General features: G+C 39.9%; 1 protein-coding gene across 4 annotated transcripts in view; it reads right to left on the bottom strand.

Annotated features, from left to right (window-relative positions):
- The window catches only part of RASA2 (RAS p21 protein activator 2), a 54962-nt gene extending 31409 nt beyond the window's left edge, over positions 1-23553 (bottom strand). For 3 of the 4 annotated variants that reach the window (XM_086468513.1, XM_086468512.1, XM_086468511.1), the window contains exons 1-5: positions 23493-23553; positions 16600-16705; positions 11029-11132; positions 9919-10013; positions 1103-1179 (exon numbers count right to left, since the gene is read on the bottom strand). In XM_086468513.1, coding sequence (XP_086324639.1) covers positions 1103-1179; positions 9919-10013; positions 11029-11132; positions 16600-16705; positions 23493-23553 — 443 coding nt within the window. Of the gene's footprint in view, positions 1-1102; positions 1180-9918; positions 10014-11028; positions 11133-16599; positions 16706-23492 lie in introns of those variants that run through there. The other variant, XM_086468514.1, reaches the window with a different exon arrangement.
- Between the last annotated feature and the right edge of the window lie 1863 nt (positions 23554-25416).

The raw sequence follows: 25416 nt of genomic DNA, 5'->3' as shown, positions 1-25416 counted from the left end.
TTGGTTTCCACTGGTCTCTTCAATGAAATCAAACAGTCTCTCAGAGGCAAGTGACATAGAAGGCTGTCACACTTCTTCCAAAATAAAGGACAGGATTAGTTTCTAAAGAGACCAGTATCTTCCAATATGCCCTTATCAGACACATTTTTTACCAGTGTCAAAACATTTCTGTATATTTGTATAACTGTACTTGCATTAGTTTCTTAGAAGTTTCTGGCCTTCAATGTATTGCTTAATAATGAATAAAAAGAAACAGAATGACCAGTACATTGTACAATTTTGGTCTTCTGTGACTAACATCTGTAATCTGTACATTCAGACTCGCAAAGCCATCACACAGGATTATTAAACATAGCTTTAAGAGTAACCATACAAGAGTACAGACTGGCTAGTATCTGCCAGTATGTCTCATTCTGTGCTTTTCCTGCAATATTGGTGAAATTTGCCTTTTTTGAAATAACACATACCAAAAGTTTACTGTTTCTATGAGGCTGTAATGTCTTTACACTTTGGAGTCAAAAGTTCAGTAGTGAAAACTCCTTACGCTGCTGCTAAGAAATTTTACTGAAATGTGACATTATGCTGCTACAGACAGGAGGCAACTCCTGTACTTTGTTTTTCTATAAACATTCCGTATCATTGTTAACCATGAGAAAGTAATTCTGAAGTAAAACCAAAAGTGGATTTTCACGTACCAACTAAAATATCACTACTGAAAGAGTTTCACGCTATTCCCAAACCACCAGCAGCAGCTCAATTCTGTCAGTAACAGCAGCACTGCAAGTTCTGGCTGTCAGCTGCAGTGGGCATTCCTACCTTTCTCACCAGACCCAATTCAACTGGAATTGCAAGACACTGATCTAATGATTCCATGCTGAGTCCTAAAAAAGTGAGTGCTTTGGGAGCAAGAGATGAGCAGTTGTAAAAAACTTCTGCAGCAGTTTCCTAAGCATACACCCATTCCCTCAGCAAGGTAGGCTCCAAGGAAAGTCATATAAAAAGCAAAATGTCATTGGTACCAGGACGTGCAGACATTATTGAGAGAGACAAATCACATCATGTTCTAACAACTTAATATTCAAGGATTAATGTATTTTCTTACTGTACTACTAGTTGCTGGCACACAGATCCATTATCTGTTATCAGTTCATTCAGTTTTAATTCAAGGTGAACTTTTCCCTGAAAAAAAAAAAAAAAAAACAACAAGAGAAACACCAATAGTTTTAAAAGCCTTTAATAATTAGAACAATAATATAGTTTACATTTAGAAACTAGTTAAGGTAATTCCAATACACCCACTTTAAGCAAATTCTAAAGCATGTATGCCGCAAGTGGAGTATGATGAATGCATCTGAACTTCAAGAGTTAGCCTCAACTGCAGACAGCACACCAATTGTTGAAGCCTCCACAAATTTAACACACACACACAAAATATTTAAGAGCATGAGGAAGTACCAAGAGCAAAAGATCCTCTGAGCTTTTTTGTCCCAAGCATACAATGAACCCCCAAACATACAGATAGTGAATTTATGAGCATTTCAGGAGAAAGTTCTAGAATGACCTTGGACTCTGAAGGTAGTTAAGTATATTTAGAAAAGTAGAATAGTAAGCAGTAGCCGTAACCAGCAACATTTAATATTCAGCTCTGAAATGCTGTCCACCCCACCAGTCCAAAGATCATTTAGAAATTTATTATCTATCCCAGTGCAGCTTTCAGCTATCTCGTGAAGTCTGCTGATGTACTCATGGAACAGTAAACATAACCAAAGCAGAGGAAAAGGTGGCAATAACTGTTGAACCTGGCTTCCTCCTTTTCTTTTGCTGATACGGTAGAACGTATTAAGAAAAAGAATCCATGAATGATGGTACAGCACGGATTAACCTCAGAACTCAGCAAGGTCCAGCCTACTCTACACTCTCCAAAAAAGGCGCAAAAACCTCCAAACCATGATATGGAACTTTCTTGAGATGACCAAAATTTGGTACTATAACCTTGCTCTCAATATCTACTGCCTGAACAATACTGCTACTCCTTTCACTACCTAGCTATTTGTGCTGGCTTTCACATCTAACACAACCAGACACTAGCACAGTCCTTCCTCTAAACCACGTTCTCCTTGGAATGTGTCTATTTGCTAAATGGAACATCAAATGACACTGGTCTGTCCCACAATCATAATTCTTAAGGAAGGGACCTGGAAGGTAATTTTATAGTGTGGCAAAGAAAACAAGCTGTAATTTGAACTACGGTTTTGCTGCACAACACTAAAATGGAAGTAAAACCCTTAGCTGACCTTGTATACATTTCTGTAGCACTTACATTGTGACACAGAAGTGAAATGTTTTTATTGTAAATCCCTGGGGCAAGGGCTACGTTTCTCTCTGCACGTCACATGGGAGGAGAAGCGAAGTTTCTTTTATAAGGAAGTTTTAAACGTAACTATTTTGGGATGCCTGACAAGTGTCACAAACTGTTACTACATGGATTGGAACACAGGTACATTAAGAAAATATTTATCAGAGGAACTCAATTACAAAAATAGATTTACAGGATAAAAACAGGATACCAAGAAGCATGCCAACAGTCCTGTTACAAGGCAAAGTTTTTGAATGACAAATGAAGAGACAACGTTGGTAGTATTTATTGCAATAGCTGACTTAACTAGTTTTAGTAGACAGATGTGAGTGGCCTAAACATTTTCCTTTTGCTTAAAAAAAAAAAAAAAAAACCAAAAACCCACCAGACCTAACAAAAATCATGTCTTCTACACTCCTCAGTAAGAGTAAGATAGCAAGTTTACTGCTCCTGAGAACTATCTGTAGATGTAGTTTGTTTAGACCTCAGCACCATGAAGGCTACAGTAACATGGCTGAAAGTAAGTACTTCCCTGACACATATGGAGAGTTTTGGGTATATTTTTGTTGTTTATTTGTTGAGAACAGCGTAATTGTTTCGTAAAGTGGCTGATCTGCAGATCTATATCAGAACTTTTGACATAATATGCAACTGGGTTGTGCAGATTTGTTTTAGTTCAAAACAAAGAGAAATAAGTCATTCTTATACAATAAATAAGCAGTACACTTTATGTGAAATGCACTTTTCATCTGTAGATCTCAGGGTTGCTCAAAGATAGGTAAGGTACCATTTTAACGCTACAAATGGATTAACATTCAATTTTCAAATACTGACTAGAGGAAGATGCAGCCATTGATCACACGGCCAAGATTCACACAGTAACAAAGGAGCCAAAACTAGAGTGTCCAAATCACCAACCTGAACTTTAGAACTACAAAGCCAATTTAGTTACACAGTTTTGGTTTTAGAATTGCTACTGCATTTTAATGCTGTATTTTAATCTGTGTTTTTTTTTCCTCCTCACTGTTCCAATATTTTTATCATTTCCACATGATGAAATATTACAAGTACCTATAATAAATAGAAGTTTTATAGTTTACGAAAGCGCTTAAGTGAAAACTGGCCTAGCAGCTGTATGTTAAATATTTATGCCAAAAGGCACTCATATACAGTGCCTGCATTCTATATACAGAATCACACTACTGTTCCAGGTGTACCACAATAACTTTTGACAATGTTAGTTTGCTTCTCTCTGTTGAAGAAGAAGAAACACACACTCTTGCCCGAAAAGTAGTCTGTGCTCAGGAAAGTCATTGAGGGTGGTGGTGGGGTTTAAACAGAAATGCTAACAGTTATTTTCCAGTTCCTCCCTCAACATGAGAAATGCTAGATTACAGTATTTCTCTTGAACTCTGTCTTCTTCCTTCCACTTCCCCCAACTCAATGGAACAAATATCATAACTGAACTATTGAATTTGTAAGAATAAGAAAGCTATCTTTATGCCATAGGCACCATGTCAACATCTAAGTAGAAGAAAAAAATTCTAAAGCCAAAAATTTAATTAAACTTTAAGTAACAAAAAAAAAAGAACAGAACCTAAAATAACCCAGGTTAACCACTCAGAAGCATCTTTGGTAAAGTCAAGTCCTTGCAGGTCATGGAAAATAAAACTGGGGCTCTAGAATACCCCACAAATTATATAACATTTCCATATTTAGCCCAAATTGTAATTCTGCATGCTTACTGCTAAAACATCTCTACATAGCAGATAGAGGTTCCATCAGGTTTTTTCCAGCTTTCCCATTCTGAATTAGAGCAAATATACACCACATCTGAGGTGTACTACGTCTTACTGTCTACCACACTCAGCTCCCAGCATTGTGTAATGACCAACAATTCCATAGTAGTAGGAATATCTGTTCAACTCAGACGACCCTGTGAAGTTTACTTCACTCAGACCTTTCTTCTTACCTAGGGTTACAGATCTGAGCCACTAGGAATCCAATAAGCTGGCTTGAGGCTCCATCTCCATTTTTTCCAAATTTATACAGTCTACATGAACACCAGGAGAATCTATTACGTTACTTGAATGATTAGAAATCCTCTAAATTTTATGAAAGAGACTAGTGAATGTTAAAGTTACCTGCAAAAACCTTAGAACTGTGTGAAAGATTCTGACCTTACCAATGTGATCGTGAAATGTCAGAATTCAAGATCCTCAGGGTAGCAAGGGAGGGTGCGCAGCAAGCTCACTACCCTGGACTTCAAGAGAGCAGACTTTGGCCTCTTCAGGGATCTGCTTAGTGGAGTACCATGGGATGAAACCCTGAAGGGGAGAGGTGCCCAAGAAAGCTGGTCCATATTCAAGGACCACCTCCAAGTCCAGAAGCAACGCATCCCAAAAAAGAGGAAGGCAGGCAAGAATGCCAGAAGGCCTGTGTGGATGAACAGGGAACTCCTGGACACACTTAAAGACAAAAAGAGAACTTACAGAAAGTGGAAGAAAGGACAGGTAGATGGGGGAGAACACAAAGAAGTTGCCCGAGAAGGCAGGGATCAGGTAAGGAAAGCTAAAGCCCAGTTAGAATTAAATATGGCCAGGGACATCAAGGATAGCAAGAAAGACTTTTATAGGTGTCAGCGATAAAAGGAAGACTAGGGAAGCTGTGGGCCCTCTCCAAAAGGAAACAGGAGAACTGGTCATGAGGGATATGGAGAAGGCTGAGGTTCTCAATGACTTCTTTGCCTCAGTCTTCACTGGCAAGGGCTCTAGTTGCACTGCCCAAGTTGCAGAAGCCAAAGGCGGGGACTGGGAGAAGGAAGATCTGCCCGCTCTAAGTGAAGAACAGGTTCGTGACTATATAAAGAACCTGAAGGTGCACAAGTCCATGGGATCTGATGAGATCCATCCACGGGTCCTGAGAGAACGAGCAGACCAAGTTGCTAGGCCACTTTCCATCATATTTGAGAAGTCATGGCAGTTTGGTGAAGTGCTCACTGACTGGAAAAGGGGAAACATCACCCCCATTCTCAAAAAGGGAAAAAAGGAAGACCTGGGCAACTACAGGCCAGTCAGTCTCACCTCTGTGCCTCGCAAGATCATGGAGCAGATCCTCCTGGAGGCTCTGCTATGGCACATGGAAAATGTGGAGGTGACTGGTTCATGGATGTGGACATGGCTTCACCAAGGGAAAATCCTGCCAGATCAACCTGGTGGCCTTTTATGATGGAGTTACAGCATCAGTTGACAAGGGAAGAACAACTGATGTCATCTACCTGGACTTGTGCAAAGCCTTCGACACTGTCCCGCGCAACATCCCGGTCTCCAAATTGGAAAGACAAGGATTTGATGGATGGACCACTTGGTGGATAAGGAATTGGCTGGAAGGTTGCACTCAAAAGAGTTGCGATCAATGGCTTGATGTCTGAGTGGAGACCAGTGACAAGCAGCGTTCCTCAGGGATTGGTACTGGGTACAAAATACGAAGTTAGTACAGAGATGGTACTAACATCTTTGTCGGCGACACGGACAGTGGCATCGAGTGCACCCTCAGCAAGTTTGACACCACCACCCAGTTGTGTGGTGAGATCAACACACTGGAGAGAAGGGATGCCATCCAGAGGGACCTTGACAGGCTGGAGAGGTGGGCCCAGGCCAACCTCATGAAGTTCAACAAGGCCAAGTGCAAGGTCCTTGGCAATCCCAAGCACAGATACAGGCTGGGCGATGAGTGGATTGAGAGCAGCCCTGCAGAGAAGGACTTGGGTGTGTTGGTGGATAGTAGGACAAACACGAGCCAGCAGTGTGCGCTCGCAGCCCAGAAAGCCAACCGTACCCTGGGCGGCATCAAGAGAAGTGCGGCCAGCAGGGCGAGGGAGGTGATTCTGCCTCTTTGCCCTGGTGAGACCCCACCTGGAACACTGCGTTCAGCTCTGGAGCCCCCAACACAAGACAGACATGGAGCTATTGGAGCGGGTCCAGAGGAGGGCTACCAAGATGGTCAGAGGGTTGGAACACCTTTCCTATGAGGACAGACAGAGAGCTGGGCTTGTTGAGCCCAGAAAAGAGAAGGCTCTGGGGAGACCTTATAGCGGCCTTCCAGTACCTGAAGGGGGCCTGCAAGAAGGCTGGGGAGGGATTTTTTACAAGGACCTGCAGTGACAGGATGAGGGGTAATGGTTGGAAGCTGGGAGAAGGCAGGTTTAGACTAGATACAAGGAAGAAGTTCTTCATCCTGAGGGTGGTGAGACACTGGAACAGGCTGCCTAAGGAAGCTGTGGATGCTCCATCCCTGGCAGTGTTCAAGGCCAGGGTGGATGGAGCCTAGTGGGAGCTGTCCCTGCCATGGCAGGGGGGTTGGAACTAGATGATCTTAGAGGTCCCTTCCAACCCAAACCATTCTATGATTCTATGAATGTAATTCGCAAGTATAGATCAAATCTCTACAAAATGTTTCTTGCTATGAATAACAAAGATCAAGGGCATGTTTAACAATATAACCTCATTTCAAAACAGCTAAATGAAGAGTTAAGGAAAATTAAGGGGGGAGGGTAAGCAATCCTTACAATTTTATTACCATACTGAAGCTATCTGCATTTTAGAAAATGTGAATATTTAGATATACAGATATAGATAGATATATATATACACACACACATATATAAAACCAAATTTGCGCCAGCTGCAGTTAAATACGGTGTGTTCCACTCAACTTTTCAAATGCTATTTTATTTGCTTAGTATTCCCACATTCATGTATATTTTTCAAGAACTAGTGGACAAAGGAAAAAGTTTTCTTAAAACAAGTTGAATACCTATTCATATTACTGTACCCAGGAACAAACCAAAAAAACCAGCTAAGATCAAAACACAGAGCAGATGCTTTCTAAAAATCAAAGAAATTTTTACACACTTTCAAGGGCTGGGGAGACGCCACTCTCCTCCCCTATACACCTGAAAGGAAACAGCCATCACCCTTTCACCGAAAGCCTTTATTAACTCAAGCACACAGTGCTTTTACTCTGCTGAACTTTTAATCACCTCCATTTCAGCTTACAGAGCTCTGGAACCAGAACAGAAGATAGTCTACAGTTTCTGCCTTAGGAGTGAACTGTGACCCTAGAGAAGTTCTGAATTCATTATAAGTAAAGCAATTTTAGATAATGACTGGTCTGTTTATTTCCCCACCTCCCCAATTCAGTTTTATTTTGTAGGAATCTGCAAGTTTCATTCTTGGTAATTCCACAAAAGACAAAATGTTACATTTAATATACTTTTAAGCTTTTCTAGAAACTGTCAAAGCTATTAACAAACTCAAATGTCTTCCAGTGATGCTTTCATTTGTCCTAGCAAGGTAGAGCTGGCAATTTCCCATACAGACTATAAGAACTGATGAACTGTAAAGAAAAAACATATCCAAGATACGTTTATTAGTAAAGAAGATGACAACCAGTGCCAAAACACTTATGACTTGATATGGATTTTGTACATCTACAAGCTATACACCACAATATTCGATAGGCACTTCTGCCACTAACGTACCCAACATACAGGTTGCTCATTGTACCAAAGTTAGGCTCTATGAAAAATCAGTACCAGATCACTGGTACACAGGAAGTACAGTTCTGTTGAAACACATGGATATTTAAGAAAAAAATAAACACCAAAACCCCAATGAAGCTAACTGCAATGTGTCCTGCATATAGCCGAGGAACACAAAATACTTCTAAGCCATCCTATTGCCTTGTACCCATCATAAATTCTGAAAAACACTCACATAGAAGGCACTAGAGGAAAATACGTCAGCTACATGTATGGTGTCATAAGGAGAAGAGTACATCTGAAAATATTTTTTCCCAAAATGTTATCTAGCTTTATGAACACTCATGCACGTTTTTTTGTTTGTTTTGGTTTGGTTTTTTAACATACTATGCAAAAGCCTGCTATTTTCAGCCATGTCCCAATAATCTTGCCAATCTCCTAGGAATACATTTTCAGTAGATATGGCACGTACAAACGAACAACATTTCAGACAAATCTGGCAGATAGGAACCGGCCTCAGCTCTGCTCTGACAAATCTCATGGAAAAAAGGAAGCAGGACAGAAGAAACCTACCCAAATGTCCTAACTCGAGGAAAGATTAACATGAGGAGCACACACACTTTAGCAGAAAAGGTCATCCTTTAACGGAAGCGTCATGCGGGAGAGTGCTTTACACGTTCCAGCCATATAAAAGTATCACTAAGAGCTTACATTCCACTGTGAGCTACAAAGCCATGGAAAATTAAAAACTTTTTACTTCCCATATGTAAGAAATGGCTAAATTCTATTAATAGAATATTATAATTGAATTTTCGTAATTATGTAGTATTATGACAAAAAGTAATCTTCCATTCAATACATTTTTATGATCGAGAAAAAAAATAGGAAGCATGACCATATTTAAGTCAAAGCAGAAATTCCATTTCAGTTTTCATCTGGAAAGGACTTTCTAGAATATTCAGAGTGATGAGATGCAAGAACGGCAAGACGAATGAGACAACCTGCAGTTGGACTACATGATCTGTAGGTCCCTTTCTACTGGACTATTCTATTACATTCTATCCTAACTGAACGAGGACTGCTTTTCAACAGGCAAAAGAAAGTGGTATTGAGATGTTTTCAAAATCTGTCTTCACGTAAAGCAATCGCATACCCTCCTATGTACACAATAGCTGCATGCTGAACTTATGGCTCATAGATGATTAACCCTGGAAAATAACGTGTCTTTTTTGAGAATTCTGTGTATATTCACCTCTCGTAAAAGTAGACAGGATTCTCCCTACCCAGAGAGACTTGCAAGTTACTAGAAAAATACAAACACTGCCAAGTTCAAGACATTTTTCCCTTAGGCAAATCTGAAAAAAATATTAAATTCTAATAAATTATCACAGCAAGGCTAAGACATCCTCAAGAACACTGTTCTATTTTCCTCCTCAAACCAAAAAGAGAATTGCTCCAACTTCTAGAGCCACCTCATTTTCACGCATTACTTCAACAATCCTGTCAGAAGAACTTGAACCGTAGACCAAAACAGAGCTCTGAAGTGTAAATTATTTGATACCGGATGCAGAAAGTATTTCAAAGTAAGCTAAATGAGCACAACACAAGTACCTCCAGTTTTGGAGACTTTAACCATTTCATGTCACAATCAGTCATCATTTCAGATAACACCAAAACTGACTAAGAAAAAAAAAGTGATTCAGTAGCTTCCTAAATCATTCACTTGTCTCACGTACATAGCTCCTCTTGCAAAGATTTTAGACATCAAAATACTGTTAAGACATTTCCTAAACAGTTGCTTCAAGTCTTCTGCCAGTTTTAAGTATCACGAGGAACAATACAGTCAATTTGGAAATGTAGAATACACATTATTCTCTAATCAAGCTGAAAGACACAACTGTCTCACAAGGATTAGACAGATGTTAACCTTTATCTCCTACAGCTCAATATAAACTTCTGCCATTACATGTACTTATTTATATTTAATTTTTAAAAAGTAAATGTGCAATTTAATAGTTACCTGAACCTCTGAATTAGAATCAACAGGTTGAAGCATAAACCAGTTCTCTTTCCCTGTGTAGCTGCATAAATCTTCTTTTTTGATTGACACCTTTCCTGGGGGAGGAGGACAGGGAGAGATAAACATAAATATCACTGTCATCTGAATAGGACAAATATTTAAACAGATTTGAAGTTCTACTTTTGCTTAAATTACCCCCTTTTTTTTTTTTAAGCTTATAATGCTATATTAAAAGTTTAGGGAAACAAGGAACATGCAGCATAAGTAAAGCAGAAAAAGTTTACATAAAGCCAAATTAAGTTAATTATGATATGTTACCCTGGATATCACTAATAAAAAGATTAGGTAAAATAAAGAACACACTTGTGTCTGGAAATAACATAATAAAGATTTGAGAGAACAGTAACGGTTTTAAGAATGTTTAAATAGGAAACTGAAGGTAGATGCGTTCTACTCTTCTGATTGCTATTTGGAAAGCTGTTATTATACTAAATTATCTGGCATCCTGGTGCAAATTATTTCCTTCCTCAACTTAAGTAATGTGAAGCCTTCTTCCACAGCAGACTGTTAGAGCTTTCTAGCAACTATAACCAAATAGCAGCTGCAATGGGGGGAGAGAAGAAATTCACCTCCTGTGATTTTTCACCCTACCTATGTAAACCATTTTGCAGCAACTTATAAGTCACTAAGTTGCAGGTTGCACTGACAAAGAAAATATAAGGATCTGTAAATAGTTTCATAAATTGTTCCACAATTGCAATTACTGTGAAATTATTCCACAATTCATTCTTTAAACACCTACAGGTAGTGACAATTATTCAAATATTCCAATGAAACAGAAGTGGAGAAAAACAGAGTTTTTAAAAAATGTATTGAGACCATAATTATAAGACTATAGAATGTCCTGTTTAACCTAAAAAAATAAAAATATTTTAGTACAAAAGAATAAAGCAGGGAAACAAAATCCTGCTTTTCAAACTTTAAAGGAACATATACACCATCTGTTTTGAAAAATGCATCACTTAAATAATTGTATCCTTAATCCTAGAGATTATGATATTGAAAATAACCAAATATTATGCAAGATGTAGACAATATCCCAGTACTTACCTATACGCAGGTCTTTTTGTAAAACACTTTTATCATAAATGTAGAAGGACAACCACTGGAATGTTCTTGGAATCTCAAAGTAAAACTCTTCCCCAAAATAAGGGCTGAAAAGAAAGACTGAAAGTTAAAATAGAAAAACATGTGTTTTATAACATGTTTACAATTTATAACATAGAAAAAATATGTAATTTATACAGAAGATGAACACTAAAATGCCACATTTTCACTGTGGTCCCAGACCCTGGCCTTTAGCACTATACTTATCTATCATCAAAGCCATCCACAACCATTTCATTACAAGAACATACAATAACACTGCAAGTTAAAATTTTATGAAGATACCTTTTGTATGTTCAAAAAAAGAATATCAGAGCACACAGTGCTGCCTCCTCTGCAATTTCAATGCTATTTTTCCATCTTGAAATTATTCTGGTTTGCTCTCTACCCACCCCGAATGACTTCCTGAGACACATGTTTTATATTTCTCTGTTCATTCAATATGCAATTAAATTACATTGAAACACAATTTATTAATTACTTCACTAACAGATATTTGTTTAGCTCTAACTTCTGTGTCAAATTTGATGCCTAAAGATCCAGACCTGTAAAAAGAAGCCAGAAGCATCAACAACTATAAAACAGAACAGTGAAAGACAGAAAGATTAATCTATAATACACATGCTCTCCCCCATGCTGAAATGATCACCACATTTCTCCATTTAATGAAGTCAAATATAATGTTTACAGTTCACCCTACTTAACTGCCATTTGCAGAGCCCTCTATGTAAAAAGACTCTGGTTTCCTCTATGGTAGACACCTATCACACAATGTGTTGTTATCTTCACTCAAGGAATTTATACTTCCATTAAACTTAATGAGTACTTATTGATGTAATTGTAGCCAGTAGTCAGAATGTTGTATTTCAAAAGACCGAACAAACCCACAATATTATTTTTGTCACTGCAAGTTGTGAATTCTGAAAATCAAGTGCATCTACAAAAAACCCAACCCTCCTATTTTGGAACTACTGAATTCTTAAAGACTTAAAATACTTTCAACTACAATGTAGTAACATCACCAGGGAAGGATGTGTAGCTTCACGAAACTAATTTTAGCCTCTGCTTTCTTTCTACAGAAAAGTACTGTGATGACAGTTACATCAAACACAGAAACAAAGAGGGTTTTTTTTGTTTCCTAGTAAAGTACCTTTCTGATATCATATTGCTACAATACTTTATTAAACTACTACAAATATGCGTATGCTTGGAACAATCAGTTTATAGTATTGCCTACCCAAAAGGATACCTGGAAGAATAGGATATCATCCCTACTCTATTCCCTCCAAAATAATTTAAAAAAACCCCACAACCACCAAATGCTGAAGAACCAATGATTCATCAAATAAAAATAAAAGAGCTGATAACTAACTTTAAACATAGGGAGAAAAACACAGGTGAAAAATATAGCAGTCCGAATTTCTAGAAGCAATTTTTAGAAACAGGAGCTTTAACTGCAGGAATTCATTATGAGGAATTTCACAAGTGAAAGTGTTCCTTTTGTTCAAACACAGGCCTTTTACCATAGGCTTCAAAGCAGACAAGCCAGTATTAGCCTTTGCACTGTATTTAAGAATTCTCAGTTGAAAAATTCGCTTGTGGTCAGCTCCCCACCTTTTTTTCTTTTTTTAATTTTCCAAGTCAACAAATCCATCATCCATGATTTTGAGGGCTGAGTTCTTGTCAGCACCACTGCTAAAGGTATAAATTCACAGGCATTATCTTTAGCAGCAGTGCAGCCCTAAGCAGCCTCAATCTCCTTATTATCTTGGCTGTTTATTTTAATCGTATTGACACAATATCTCAGACCAAAAAAGATTAAATGAAGGCTTATTCTAAACTTGGGTCAATTCCATGATATGGCGCCCCTAGTAACAAATAATAGTTGCACCAGTACAAAGAGATATTATAGAAGAAAGAGTGAACAGTGGGTGAACTAGCTGGCACTGGTAGCAAGGGAAACTCTGCTACTAACTCAGCTTCAGTCAGATGGAGAATACTAGACAATGATGCACAGTATCAACTTCTGCATATCACTAAGCGTCAAGTTCCTATTTTTGCTGGATCTGTGTAACTCTATGCATCCAATCATAATCAGATAATTAGTCTGGGATGGAGACTATCAGTAGAGATTTCCAAAAAATCTATTTAGCAGCCACATTCTATAGCTAAAGAGTACTAACTTCACAACTGTGTTCCCCCCTAATGAATGATCAGCCACTAACAATCATTATTTTTACCTCAACGCTACATGAGGTCTCAGATTCGGCAAGAATGATCAGGTCAATAGTATAAGCATAAATAGAAGGTAATGCATTGTTTTATTCATGCTGATATGTTTTTTTCTCACCTAGGTTAACACCACTGCCTTATGAATCAGTTGGTGATTGTTCTTTAGCAAAGTATGAAGCACAGAAGGAAAATTCAAGGTGGAGAATACAAAGGATTAGTAAAGAAATTCTTAGGTGCATACAGAACTGGCTGAAGGAGTACAATAGGTTATACCAACGGGGAATAATTAAAATGGTGAACTTACTCAACCTGTTCGTCAGGGATTCAGTCAATTTAGTACTTTCATTTGTAACTTTGATGCAAGAACTTTAAAAGACTGTGATGGATACAAAATTAGAAGACAGTGCTAATTCAAAAGAAGACCAGACTGTCATACAGGAAGAACTGGACTACAGTAATACAGGAGATTAAATTTAAACATGTGACATACATATCTGCTCTTCCTTTCCTTGTTACATTAAACTGACAGTTTTATGGCGGAAACTAACCAACACCCCACAGTCTATCATTTGACAAAAGCTACAGTTATATCAACAAAGGAATACATTTTTGCTATAACCCTGCATTCACATGAAGTTCAGTTTGAAAAAAAACAAACCTGAATTTAGTTTAAACAAAAAACATAGCACACATACCACAACCCCTCCCCTCCCTAATTCCTCATATTTGACCACAGATATCTGAGGAGGCTCAAGGATGTTCCTTTAAACTTTCCAAAGGGAAAAAAAAAAATCTTGTTTCTTTAGAACCCACAGAAATCCCACACCACGTCAGGCAACATTTCTTTAGTCAAAATAGCCTTCTTTAACTTCAGTATCAATCCATGTTTTTCCAACTTTGAAAAGTCATTTGCTTCACATCTGTATTATAGTGCCAGGGCTGGTGGAAGCCCAAATCTATTCGCAAATTTTAAAAATACACTACTTTAGTTTTGAATCACCATAGTCAAAGATAATTTTAATTCTGGTGATAATTACTTCCACAGACATTTAACTACCTGGTATTCACATAATACAATGTAAATTATAGCTAGTATAGCAACCCAGAATACAGTGCCAAAAACAGACTGTGACTTACGTGTGTAAGAAAAAGCAAACAAATAATATAAAACAATTAAATTCACAGTTGTATTTATGACTAAAATTATACTGTACTACACCTTACTAAGAAGCAATTTATAAAGCTTTCAGACTAATAAGGGATCAGAGCTTTCATCTTCCTTTCCAGTACCTCTAGGTTAGTACGGTATTCTAGCTTAACACAGTAATAAGCAACAAGATGGTATAAGTTTCTAGAACAAGTGTCAGCCTTCATAACTGCATATACACTAGTAATCAAGCACAAGCATCCAACTCTGCTCACTGCTAATAGAGGATGACTGATTTTATTGCATTTCATCAGTTCATATGGAACCCTGCTCATGCTGTGAATCTAACTTAACGCAGCCACAATTCACAGGATGAAGGAGTGCCCTATGCAGCCACTGGAGACAGAAAGGCACCTATGGGGCAAGAGTGATTCAGAACGCTGACTCCTAACTTCGAAATAAGTGTTCTCAACTTCGAAATACTGATTTCCTATCACCTGAAAAATTCTCAAGTTGAGGGGGAGGGGGGTGTGTGTGTCTTAAGGACCGCCCCCCAATTTTGTTTTGTTACAGTGATATTTTTCTTCCTTTCTTCTGTAAAGTACTAATGGCACTGTTTTCATTTAATCAAGTTTCAGTTAAACTTCAGTACTATTTTAAAAAAAATTTAAAAATTGATGGATCCAAAGCAATTTATTTTATCAAATGTTTTACCGTGCAGTTACTACTACTTTTATTATCAGGTGGTTAAAGTATATAAATTTAATAATTCTTAAATAGAATTAATACAAATGTCTGCATAAACATTAAATGTAACAAGTCTTGTTTCTAAGCATAGTATTAACTTTTAATGTTTCAATTATTAACACGTCAAAAACAGGACAGCAAAGTCTTTTTAAATGATATATTAGGTTCCCTTTTACTCAAACTACTGTCTATTTGAAGGGAAAATTTTAAGTTCCTGCTTTATCAATACAGTCACTTCAACATTCTTGTCTGAAGGATTACTCAATTGAGTTTGCTTTGGTAATTAATCTCAATTGCAGCCAGTTAAATTCAAAAAGTTTTCTGGATCCGACTACAGCAGTTACAGATCAGGAGGATGAGCAAAATATTGTTCCTGATTGCATGTATGTGCTGTTTGCTTTTCATGCAGAAGCGTAAAGAGGTTTCAAAATGATGTTCTGAAAAAGTAAATTTCCTATTTAAATTATAAGTTATTGTATCTTATAAGTAGTATGCTGTTCCTCACCTGGAAACATCTAGAGAGACGGCTCAAAGAACAAACACTAACAATAAAACCACTGGAAATGACAGGAATTAGGAAAAATGTCAAGAGTTCGAATAGGCTTTCTGCATTTTATAAGGAAGGTTTAATGTCTCCTCCAGATAACAAACTGTCACTCAGATACTCTGAACAATGCAGCTGCAGTGATGCCTCAGTATGGGTTATCAGTGAACTTGAGAGTTTTGACACAAAGCACCTACACTATCGCAGCTATGTTATCATGATGTGTTTGTTTGACTGCTTTTAAGGCTCTAAGACAGTAGGAGAATCTTCAGCTAAGTGCTGCTCAGGGAGGCAAAGCAAGCCATTCTGTGCGAGTACAGGTTTTAGTTCCCAAAACAAGAATTTCAGGAGAGATTGAGGCCTATTGACGGAGACATCCCATAGCACACAAAACTCTTAGACATGGAAAAGTTCCGGTTCCTTCATTCTGGAAACAGGTTTTACAAGACAGACACTAAAAGCAGAATTCCACCAATACAGACCAACTGCATGTCAGAAGTAGGAAATGACATGGAGAGCAAGTATCAAGGAGATTTCTTTCCCTTGAAAACAACCTGGCAAGAACAAGAACGTTACGCTGCCCAATGCGACAGAATAAAGTAATAGGGAGGTATGTTTTAGCATGCTTCATTTTAAAAGCAGTGTACTACTCACAAGCCTCAATTTTGTCTTTCAACTACTCTCACAACTTACACATCGCTGTAACATTTCTGAGTAGTTGACACAAATCAGCTCTCATTTTAAAGAGGGATAAGCAAAAGCACATGCACATTGATACGCATCCTGTTTTTATTCTGAACTGAGCTGGTCTTGCTTATCATCTCCATTGAAAAATTAAGCTTACCTTAAAGACTTTTCAACTACCTGTGTACGAAAAACTTCCTCTTGGTCCAGGTTTATGGTACAGAAAAAGTCTCTCATTTTGTTGGGTACTAAGTGTTTGGCATCATCTGTAAATAAAAAATATGACTGTAAATATTGAGGGGGGAAAAAACCAGAAAATATTAGGCGCAAGAATATTACAGTTTTAAAGTGTGTCCAAAATTTAATTTTCCATTCAGTTAGCATGCATTTCCATATTGATTTTCAATTCAAAGATCCAATAGCGTACAGAAATTGCTACATCCAGCTTCACATGGGATGAGAAGCAACAGGAAGAGGCCAGCACACTGACTCACGAACACCACTTCCTGCAGCACCTGCACTTTCCCTTGAGAGGTCTCATCTCTGGCTTGACCCAGTGTACCTTGCTAAATCTAAGAAGCTTGCAGCCTGATGTGATAATGGCATTAGGTCATAAGACCCAAACATGATCCGGCTGAGCTATTGCTCACTCGGTATTTTCTTCACAAATATCCTGGCTAAAGGAAGCAAATAAATAAGAACTTACCCATGACACCTTTGTTTCATTTTCCACAATGAACAGCTAAGTTGACTGACATATTTTCAAAGGTTCAGCTATGAGTACCGTTTATTTTTGCCTAACTGTCTGGTCTAGTAGAAGGGGAAAAATCACCTACTGACTAAATGCAACATGGATAAGAACAAGTAGAAAATGGAAGTTTCTAATGAGACAGGATGATTGTCAACACAGGCATACAAATGTTTGCTGGGTATTGAGTCTAGGCCACTACAGTAATTCACAGCAGACATCAGGTAGCCCTTTTCGGTAATGGTTACTTTTAAGCAGTTACAGCTAAAAACAGCTCCCAATGCTCAAATTGGAAAGCTCCTCCAAAATCTGAACGCCACAGACATCTATAGCTATTTACAGCAACACTGTCCTTTAGCTTAAACAGTTATTTCCCCCCACACACCTCCTTCCCCTCTGAATGTCTTTGAAGACAGCAAACAGATCCTTTTTACCTTTTATTCTCATAAAAGAAACAAGACAAGCTTTTGTGGTACTCTGTCATATGAGAGGCTCCTAACTGGTGAGTAGCCACTCTCTGTCCCTGTTCCACTTTGTTATCTTAAACACAGGCAACCAGAATCGTATTCTGCACTAGGTCTTAACCAGGACCTTCTACAGTAGCGTTCATCCTTACCAGCTACTGGAAATACCTCTCCCAATAAAACGTGGAATCAACATCATCTAAACTTTATATAAGGTATTAAAAAGTAATAGGGAGAAAACAACATCAAAGTATTGAGTTTTAATTACTTAACGCATCTGAATAACATATTGCCTCCATTTTCAAAGATCACAGCTTGAAACTAGATTTGAAGTGTTATACATATGTTTATTTTTCAAAAGACTGCAGATATGAAGCACAGTGGAGTCGACTTTATTGTCTATGATGTTACGATGTAAAAGCACAACTTTATTTTCCTCTCTTTCTCCCCCCCCCCGCTCCTTTTTTTTTTTTATTTTCCTCTCTTTCTCCCCCCCCCCGCTCCTTTTTTTTTTTTTTATTAAATAGATGATTATAGTCTTGAAAGTTAAGCAATAATGCCTGGCATTGGAAACGCTACCACAACTATATCTGAGCAGAGAATGTGACAGTTTAACAGGAACAGAGACTGAAGTTCATGCATGATGTTTTCCAAGTCAGGGATACGTACACTAATGGAAAGCACGAACAGACGCTTAAGTAACTTCCACAGATAAAACCTGTGCTCTCAGAAGCATCAATGAGCTCTTCATCAACGAGCTCTTCATCAACTTGGGCGTGGGAGAGGAGGAAGTATACATATTATTTTTAAACACCACACTTAGTGTTGACAGATTGAGAGACATGAACAGAACCGGTTTTTAATGCCATTGGACTACAAGAAGAGACTAAACTCAAAATTACCCTTAAGTGAGATATTACAGAAGGACAGGGAAAAGCATCAAAGACTGAACATTGCCTGAACAAAACCACACCAAACCTATTTAAAAAAAAAACATATGAAAGAAAATAAAAAATAAATTCATGAAAGAGGCTAGTAATCCCCAGAAAGCTTTGGATACTGTAGTTTGTAGTTAATAAGCATGAACTGTATGTCAGTTGTGGCTGATAAGAATCTTTATTTTTCAGTTAATACTCTGTAGCTTCACCATCCTATTTTTACATAAAATATTTAAGATATAACATTATTTAATCATCACTGTAAAGGCACTATACAGAGGACTTTGAAAGGAAATTACAATTATTATAGTTTCATGTTTTCTTAAAAAGTAAAAATTAAATATTTCTACATAATTCACAATTTTTGTCTACTATACTGCAGTCTTTCAGTATTAAAATAAACTTTGTACCCAAGGGACTAGAAGAAATAGAAGGTTTGATTTTTCTGACAAGATAAAAACCTTTGTTTTGTAGCCCAAGTATTTAGCGTAAAGGCACAGACAAATTTTTTGAGGATTTTGGGAGGCAGAGGGGATGATTCTCAGTTCTGAGTTAAAAATAACCTCAGAGCACTTGTCAGGTGAAGTACAGAGCATGAGATTTCACATCTTTCCAAACACCTCTTAATATCCGTGATTGCGGGAGACTTTTCAGCCATATAGTGGTCCAACTCTTCCAAGAAGCTCAAGTGTTTGATTTATTACCCTAATTCTTAATTTTTCCTCAAAAACCTAAGGCTACAATGGTTGCATAAAAATCAGTTATGAACAACAACAGGTATTATCTCGAATGTTTAGATTTTCAGTGCATTCATCAAGTACGCAATTCTGAAGACTGCATTTGTTTCACTGTTCAAAGAACGCAAAGAAAAAAGGTAAGAAGCTAGAAAAGTGTATTGAGGAAATGTACACCAGGGTTTTCCAAGGGCTTGCTGAGTAAGGGTAGGTAGTATGAATGGTTAGTCAGAAACACCAAATAAGGTTGTTTTAGGGAGAAGAGAGAAATTAAATCAACTTTAGATCTAACTGTGGAACTGTATTTCAGGCCTCTTCACAGAGGCTGTCATTTAAAACTATACAGTGTGATACTTAAACTTGCAGTTCAGATGGTGAAATGTGCAAGGGATGAAACAGCAGCAATAACATACTTATTTTGTATTGACCCTATCAATTCACCAGTTTTGGTCACCAGACTAACTTAAACCAGTAATTATTTTCACATAACACATTTAGTAGCCTAATTCAATAAGGAAACCATGAAATGCACCACTAAAATAGTAAACATCAACCTTTTTATTTTGAAAAGACAGAAGTTCACAATTGCAATTTGTTACCCGACTTTTAAACTAATTTTCTTTATTGCCACTCAGCTACTTTGTGAAAACAGCAAGAAATAATAATAGCAATTTAAAAAAACCCCACAAACAATCCACACTTTGGCCAATTACGCATATTGGTTTTGATTTTAAAATATTTAGAAAACATTGTTTAGTTTCTCCATATAAATACCTAGTAAAACCTCACTTCAAAATAAGTTTAGACCAAACCTAAAGGAAAGGGAAAAGTTGCAATGCTAGTAAAAACTCAAGTGTTGGAGCAATAGGAATTCTGGTGCACAACATTTAATAAAATCAAAACTCTCCACATTAATGTACTAAGCTAGTAATAACAGAGTTATAACATCAATGGAGCAACCTACCAAATTCAACTGTTCTGTTGAACTCTTACCTCCACAGTTTGTTAAATGTAGACAGCTACATGAAATCATCAAGTTAAAGTCTGTTCAGTTAACAGTGCATCAGAAACTAAGAAAAGCAGGAGGTGCGATAGATAAATGCTGTTCACAATATCCTCTGTCGAATAAAAGTGCACAATTAGTGTACATCCTCCGACAGGGACCCAGAACAAAGAAATTTAGAAGACCTTTATGCACACAAATTCCTAAGTACTTGCTCCACAGGACTAAATATATCATATAGCAACAATTAAATCCACTCCAGGAGTGCAGCATAATCCAAACACACAGTGTTAACAATGCAGTGCAAGAAGTTTAAAAAAGAACGTGTCCTGAATTTTGCCAAATGAGCTCTGGGAAACAACAGAAACATTTTCCAACTGCTCCACTAAGGTTTCAGTAAACACATCAAAAAAATCAAAGCAACTAAAACCACTTACCACCTAAAAATGTACTCCTGTGTGTCATAAAATGAAAACAGAAGCTAGTTACACAGCTTAAAACACTACACTATGAGATACGCCTAAAACTATGTGATAGCCATGTACCTTTGTAAAGCGCTTTTGTCATTACTAAGACACAAAATACAGCCACCAAGACAAAAAAGTCATCACAAAGAAAGGGCAGATCTTCACTAGATTTCTGGTGGAAACTTGCTAAACTGTAATACCACATTTTCAAAAAATATTATGGAGTCTTAAATTGTTAAGACCAGTTTGTCTTGCCTCTTACTTGAATTTATCTTGCCTCTCACTTGCAAACTGGAAGCAGGAGACCAGCTGCAAACACTGGTATCCCACAAAACAGAGTACCAGAGACTGCAAACATGTTTCTACTCTATTTTTTCACTGCTATGTATGTAATAACTACTTAAGCCACCTTTAAGTATATACCTCAATTCTAAACCTGTTATGCTGATTCGTATAACACCACTAACTTCAGGTTTTACCGTCTATCTGTGTATTGTAAAACAACAGCATAAGTAAGAACCTACTGCACATGGTGTTTTCTATACATGCAGAATTAGATAGAACTGACATTACCTCATTAAAACTACCATGCGCTCTCATAAAATGAGTCAGTGTCAAGTCTTGCAGTAGTTTAAATGCCAACAAAGCTTAGGCACCAAAATGTATTCTACTTCTAAGAAACACGTTACAAGGAATTCTTAAGACTATGAACATCAACCTTCCAAAGTGAGGTCTGCTACTGCCAATCCCTCCAGGTCAAGGGGGATTACATTATTACATTCGTTTAGGATTGTTCATTCAGAAGGTTTTCCCCTAAAAAGGACATTAGAAAAATACTAGCAATGAACAAAAATAACAGTATTTGCTGTGCAAGGAAGCCAAAAGACCATCTAGGAATTAGAGGATTCACAAGCTTCCACAGCATATTTAACTCCTATCTTTTTTTTTTTAACAGTGTTTTTGTTTTGTTGGAAGAAACAAGTATGTGTACAGCGTGATTTTCGCACTGTTTGAAGACACATCTTGTACTGCCTCTATTACTTCCGCTCATTTTCCAAACGGGCTCCTACAGTTCTTACAGGTCCATCTTTGGCAACCAACATTTTACGTATTCCCTAGGAAGCAGGTCGGAGTCGTCAGTTTACTGTTACTTTTGCCAGGTAAATGGAAGATTCAAAGTTACGATGCAACTGCAGGCTCAATCCAGAACACAGAAATGGGACAATAAAACTAGTTTCAACATGAGTCTAGAGACATTTCGTGTTTTGTCTTTCAACACTTAAAGGAAAACTTTTATCAGGTTCCAGTATCACAAAATGTAAAACTCCTTGAACGTCGTGTTGTCCAGTGTTGACAAAAAACTTTATGACAAAAGTTAGGAAGCAGGATGGTGTCAATAAATAAGTCAGCTTCAGTAATTAATGCCTTAGCCCCAAAACTAACAGTATTATTTTTCAAAGGCAAGCTGACGCATATTATTTCTGTGATAATTGCTAACAACGTAAGATCTCAGAAAGTGTGTGTTCAACCTTGTCCACTCAGCAGGCAATCACTGTTGATAACATACCGGAGTAAAAGTACCTCCAGCTGTACTTCACGCAGTCTCCTATTTTCATGACCTGGTCTTCTACCTACCAAAGATACATTCAAGTCTATAATGCATGATGACGTTTAACTAAACACGACTCCATTCCTCCACCAAAACTAATCCTTCATAGCATTTTCACAACTGGTTCTCAATCCCAGCGCCATGCCCAATTCAACCTGTTCCGCTTCATTCTCAAAAAAGTCTATCGACTGCGTGAGAAAGGAAATAAATGGGTTGCATCTGAATTGTATGAATGTATTCTGATACCCCTTCAGGAAGCCGCTGCACATCCTGTTTCTCCTACTCGCTTTGAAGTCCTCCCGAGCCACACCACACTATCTGTTTGCCGCCCCAGCCCTTCCTCCCCAGCTCATCCTCTGGTTTCCCACGTTACTGAATGTATAGTATTTTCAGTCAGCGCTTCCTAACCACCAAAATAAAGTCACCAGCCTCTCTCTCTGCCTCCCTCTCACTCGCACACACGCTACACAAAGAAACAGAAGCATTCATGAACGTTTCCAGAACAGCCCTCTACCACCAACTTCCTGCACATCAATAATTTCGCAATTTCTGCTTGACAAACAGACTCCGATGCCCGACATCTGGACGGGAGGGGGCAATTCTGCTCGCCCGCTGACTCAAAGAAACCCTCGGACCAACAGATGCTTCCCAGCCACCCCGGGGCTCCAACGGCCCCGCCGCACCCCTCCCTCCCGCCCGGCCTCGGGGCCGCGCAGACCCCGGCACGGCCCCGCCCGCCCCCGCCAGCACATGCCGGCCGCGCCCGCCACAAAGCCCCTTCCCGGCGGCGCCGCCGCAGCGAGGCCCGGCCGCCTGCGCCCCGCCCCCCCCGCCCCGCGAGGCTCTCCGCACCTCCTGGCCCGAGGGGTGCCTCCGGGAGGAGCTGCTGCCCCCTCAGTCCCCGTCCCCGCCGGCGGCCTCAAAGGCCACCGCGCGAGCGCCCGTCCGCCCCGCCGCGGGGAAGGAGAGGGAGCGGCGGCGGCCCGCGCCGTGGAGCCAGGGCAGGAGCGGGCAACCGAGCGCGGCGGCCCCGGGCGCTCGTCCAGCCCAGCCCCACCGCAGCCCGCCCCGGCCGCAGCGCCGCACTTACAGATCTTCCCCCGGAGGTTCTGCAGCACCCGCACCTCGTCGCCGCCATCCCCGGCCGCCATAGCGCCAGCGCCGCCGCCTGCGCAGTGCGGTGCGCCGCGGGGGGAAGGGAGCGGCCCGGCCCCACCACACGCCCGCGAGCCGCCCCGCCCCCGCCGGCCACCGCCCTCGGGGGGCACCAGACACAGAAGCGGGGCGGGGGTGGTGGGGCGCATGCGCGCGGGCGCCCATCTCCCAGCAGGCCCTTGCGCGGCGGTTCCGCGCGCGCCGCGGCGGCACCCGGCGGCGGGGCCCAGGGGGTCTTGGTGTTCTGTCGCACTGGGTGCCCGGCGGCCTCGGCAGCTGCCGCAGCTTGCCCTGGGTGCCCTGTTCCTTGCGCGGCCCTTACAGGGGCAGAGGGCTCCGGTTGCGAGGCGCGTTGAACGCCTGTATGTACCGTACTAACACTGACTGCGTTAAATGGCTGAAACGGGCCGGTTGCTTTGATTTCTGGTATGCTGAGTGCCTCTCTCTGAAAAGCACGCGATGGCTTGCGTTCAGTCTCATCTGCTGCCACTTGCTGACGTTTGGCTGTTCGGCCACCTGAGAAACGCTGCAAAAGGAGCAGGAAGCGGTTCGGGCTCCAGCGCTGCCTGCGAACTGCAGCGAGCGGTGCCTCGCTCACCGGGGCCCTCGCGCAGCAGCAGCCCGCCTCCGTCGAGAGTTAAAGGGCCTTTGCATCATGTTTTATACCGACGTGTCTTGAAGATACAGACCCTAATGTGACACTCTAGGATTTCATTCTGGAGTTCGCCCCAGTCCCACATGGGTGGTGGGTGTCTGTCTTGGGTCTGTATAACCCACCCAGCCATCAGCTGCACGCAGCGTGTCGTTTGTTGACTCTCGGGTGCGCGCTGAGGGTACATCAGCCTCTAGGCCCTGTAGGCACAGAGTCTGGTGAAAGCCTTCAGTGACCAACCTGTCGTAAACCAAAGGTAGTTCAGTGGGCTAAAGCTGTTCTGGAAAGCAGCAGAAGACTAGGTTTCTTCACTTCTTTACTAGGAAAGCCCTCTTCAGTCTGTCCTTCTCTTAAAGCAATGGGAAGTTTGGAAAGTTACAGGCCAGGATCTGTTATTTGTCTCTAACCAAAGTCCTCTGCTATGGTGCTCTGACCATTTTTTATTTCTCCTGCACAAATCTTGCCGTTACGATATGGCATCGAGCCATATAATCTGACAGTCAGGCACTGCTGTGGCTTTTCCTACATCCAGCTTCTCCCCTGCTGCTCCTTCACCAGCAGTGAGGTTCCTTACTCAACCCCACTCTCCACATTATGGCTGGGGGAGGACAGGTATGTGTTCAAAGGTGGCAGGCAGCGGTTGGTGGGCAACAAGCTGCTTCATCACACCAGTAACGGGCGTATTTGTACACATGCAAAACCCAAATTTGCACAAAGACACGAGTTTGCATAAGCTGAATTTTAACCTGTTAGAAGCGACAGGTTCCTCTACAGTACAAATGGAGGATTTGATTGTCTACAGTTGGCTATCTAGGTTGGCTGCCCTGTCTGACCAGTGGCTGGAGAACTGTGGTTAACATGGGCAGAGTCAAGAGCTTTGATCTGAGAAAGGCAGCAGGGTGGCACTCTGAGAATGAAGATGTATGCTTAAACTGTGGGCTGCAACATTTTAGAAGTTAGATCATGTGACTCTAGTTCTTCCATACTCTCTCAAAAATTATGATTACAGTTGGAGTTTACTGTTTAACTTAGCATCAGCTTCCTTCGAGGCACAGACCTCCCACTGACATTATCAATGCAACTTTTAGTTTTGCCATTGTCCAATTCCTGACATTCCATTGTATGTTAAAAGTGCATTGTTTTAATCTAACATACTATATTCAGAATACCGTTTCAATTGCATAATGTTCATTTTCGGCCTCTCTTA

The sequence above is a fragment of the Leptosomus discolor genome, chromosome 7 (assembly GCF_034619465.1).
Source record: "Leptosomus discolor isolate bLepDis1 chromosome 7, bLepDis1.hap2, whole genome shotgun sequence".
Taxonomy (NCBI): domain Eukaryota; kingdom Metazoa; phylum Chordata; class Aves; order Leptosomiformes; family Leptosomidae; genus Leptosomus; species Leptosomus discolor.
The sequence above is the reverse complement of the archived record's forward strand: the minus strand, read 5'-3'. Positions and strand labels throughout refer to the sequence as shown.